This window comes from Micropterus salmoides, unplaced genomic scaffold (assembly GCF_014851395.1).
Source record: "Micropterus salmoides isolate LMB-PRFRI ecotype aquatic unplaced genomic scaffold, ASM1485139v1 Ms_hic_scaffold_9, whole genome shotgun sequence".
Classification (NCBI taxonomy): Eukaryota; Metazoa; Chordata; class Actinopteri; order Centrarchiformes; family Centrarchidae; genus Micropterus; species Micropterus salmoides.
Window position 1 is genome coordinate 6,300,557 of NW_024044681.1, and position 2,939 is coordinate 6,303,495.

At 39.5% G+C, this 2,939-nt stretch overlaps 1 protein-coding gene across 1 annotated transcript; it reads left to right on the plus strand.

Annotated features, from left to right (window-relative positions):
• The first annotated feature begins 1,380 nt into the window (after nucleotides 1-1,380).
• On the plus strand, nucleotides 1,381-2,328 carry LOC119895486 (olfactory receptor 52N5-like). Its single transcript, XM_038708638.1, has one exon. The coding sequence runs from the start codon at nucleotides 1,384-1,386 to the stop codon at nucleotides 2,326-2,328; it is 945 nt and encodes a 314-aa protein (XP_038564566.1). The 5' UTR covers nucleotides 1,381-1,383.
• The last annotated feature ends 611 nt before the right edge of the window (nucleotides 2,329-2,939 follow it).

Below are 2,939 nucleotides of genomic sequence, written 5' to 3' on the forward strand. Positions count from 1 at the left end.
CAAGCTGTACGCTCGCTACTTTACACTGTTATACAAGCTGCACGCTCACTACTTTACACTGTTATACAAGCTGCACGCTCACTACTTTACACTGTTATACAAGCTGTACGCTCACTACTTTACACTGTTATACAAGCTGCACGCTCGCTACTTTACACTGTTATACAAGCTGCACGCTCACTACTTTACACTGTTATACAAGCTGCACACTCACTACTTTACATTGTAGCAAATTGTCATTTCTGTCATTCAAATAAAATTTATTTTTTTTAAGAAGTGATTTGTGTGGAATCTAAAAACACTAATAAGCACTTTGTTAAACATAAAGGAGACTCAAATAAAAAATGAAGTGATGGAATTGAGGGTAGAACAGGATGAACATTACTCTCTCCTAGCACAAGTTGTATATTTTAGCTTGTTGACAGTTGTGATATTCACAGTCAGTTTTCAAAATAAAACACCCTGTGGAGACTCCTGATCATAAAACGGACACAAAAAGAAGTCATTTAACTACGTAGCCTACTTAATCATAGTAGAAGCACAAAATGCAAACACTGATTACCAGGGGGGTAATCACTCGTTGCTCCAGAGGCGACCTCTGACATATATAGCAATTGTAAGTTGCTTTGGATAAAAAGCGTCAGCTAAATGAATAAAACATGTCAGCAAAATCAGGCAAGCAAAACGCTCTGATTCTGAAATGCTCCCTGTGGGAAATGCAGCCTGAAGTTGACGGATCGAAACGGGGTCACATAGAGCTGTAAAGAAGGTAGTAGAAGCACGAAAATGACAAATTAATAACAAATCAATAACGTGGGGCAGGCTGCACGCTCCGCCACTGAAACGCTTCTGAGAAGCTTCCAGTGGACTTTGACGCCGGGCTGAGGACGGATCAAAACCGTGGCGCAGCTGTAACGTGCCGTAGCCGCAGTCAGTGGATTCCTGGCTTCAATGTTGCATCAGACATTATCCAAAGTAACTGAATACCCTGGAGTTAAAATCATGTCTATAAACATTGCAACAGAGAACATTTTGTTCAGTGCTGGTGAGTATTACCAGCAGAGAAGACAAGACAGAAACCAGAGACACTCAAAGTAAGTATTACTGTTCTACAAGACATCATTTTCCTAACTTTATCTCATAATGTCTGAGAAAAGAAAACACATGTAAACATCATTGTTAAAACAATAATGATTTGAGGTGTAGAAATAATGTCTCAGAAAAAAAAACTTGTAAAATACAATTCCACAGATAAGGATATTTAAAGTTAATGTCGTGTTTTTAGTTGTTTAACCTGTGCTGTTTCTAGAAAATTATCTCTGATACCTGGATTGTGCAACATTACATGTGACAAAAAGAGCATGAATTTGTTCTTTCAGGTTGATGGAAAACTACACCTACAACAGCTTCACACTCCTCCTGGAGGGGTTAAATGTCTCAGAGGGGTCCATATATCCTGTCTTTCTCTTTTTATTTTTCTCCTACCTCTTTATAATGGCTGCAAATGTGAGCATTGCTGTTCTAATTTTCAAAGACAAAAGCCTTCACCAACCCATGTATCTCCTTTTTTGCAACCTGACACTGAGTGACATGTTTGGAAACTGTATCATGGTGCCCCGTTTGCTTGTAGACTTGTTGAGGCCTCCCTCTGAGCGGCTCATCAGTTATTATGAGTGTGTGGTCCAAGCTTTCACCACACACATGTTTGGTACCACTTCCCACACTGTGCTCATGATTATGGCCTTTGACAGATATGTGGCCATCTGCTATCCCCTGCGCTATGCTGCCATAATGACCAACAAGATGTTGATCAAGCTGACAGTTTCTGCCTGGGGAGTGGCCTTTGTTCTGGTGGGGATTCTTCTCGGTCTGACCATACGGCTGAACCGATGCAGGACTCTGATCACAAATCCTTACTGTGACAATGCTGCACTGTTTAAACTCTCCTGTGAGAATGTTTCTATTAATAACATCTATGGCCTCACTTTCACTGTGGTCCTGTTCACAGGTTCAATAGGCAGCATGGTTCTCACCTACACCAAGATTACAGTAGTCTGTCTGACCAGTAAGAACAAGTCTTTGAACAGTAAAGCCTTGAAGACCTGCAGCACTCACCTGGTTGTGTATCTGATTGTTGTGTTCAATGGAATGTCTATCATTTTGCTCCATCGCTTCCCTCAGTACTCAGATTACAGGAAACTCTGTATCATTTTGTTTCATATCATTCCTGGAAGCCTCAACCCCATTATTTATGGGGTTCAGTCAAAAGAGATAAAGAAGTTCATGTCAAATTTTTGTAAGTCCAAAAAGATTCTGGCATCATTGTAAAGTTAGTTTAAAATGTTCTTTTGTAATATATTCAATACAAATAACTTAAAATGTGTACCTATTCTGTGTTCTTCTGTTTGTCTCTTGTAAGTTAGTGTATTATGGGCAATGGATAAGACACATGCCTTTGGTGTGAGAGACCCAGGTTCAATCCCCCACTGTGACCCATCCACCATTGTGCCCCTGAGCAAGACGCTTAACCCCTCATTGCTTCAGAGGCGACCTCTGATATATAGCAATTGTAAGTCGCTTTGGATAAAAACGTCGGCTAAATGAATAAATGTAAATGTTGTAGACATCAGTTATGGTCGTTCTGTGATTACGTTAATATCCAGGTAAAAAGAGTTAATATACTGTTCACAATACGCATGGGATAATCAGTATAAAATCTTCACAATCACGACACTTTAAATAAATCGCCATTAGTAATTACCAGAAAATGATCTGACCTGGACATATTTCTTTTTTTTTTTTTACTTCAGTTAACACAATAAAACCATAGTTTCTGTGAAATAACCACAAATAAGAGTGAAATATGCTTGACCAAATGCTGAACACTGGGAACCACAATGGTTTCTGGATTGTGGTTGAGACCAAGTAGTCTCTTAGCC

Excerpts from the sequence above, each read along its gene's own strand:
- LOC119895486 (XM_038708638.1), top strand. The coding sequence starts at position 1,384 with ATGGAAAACTACACCTACAACAGCTTCACACTCCTCCTGGAGGGGTTA.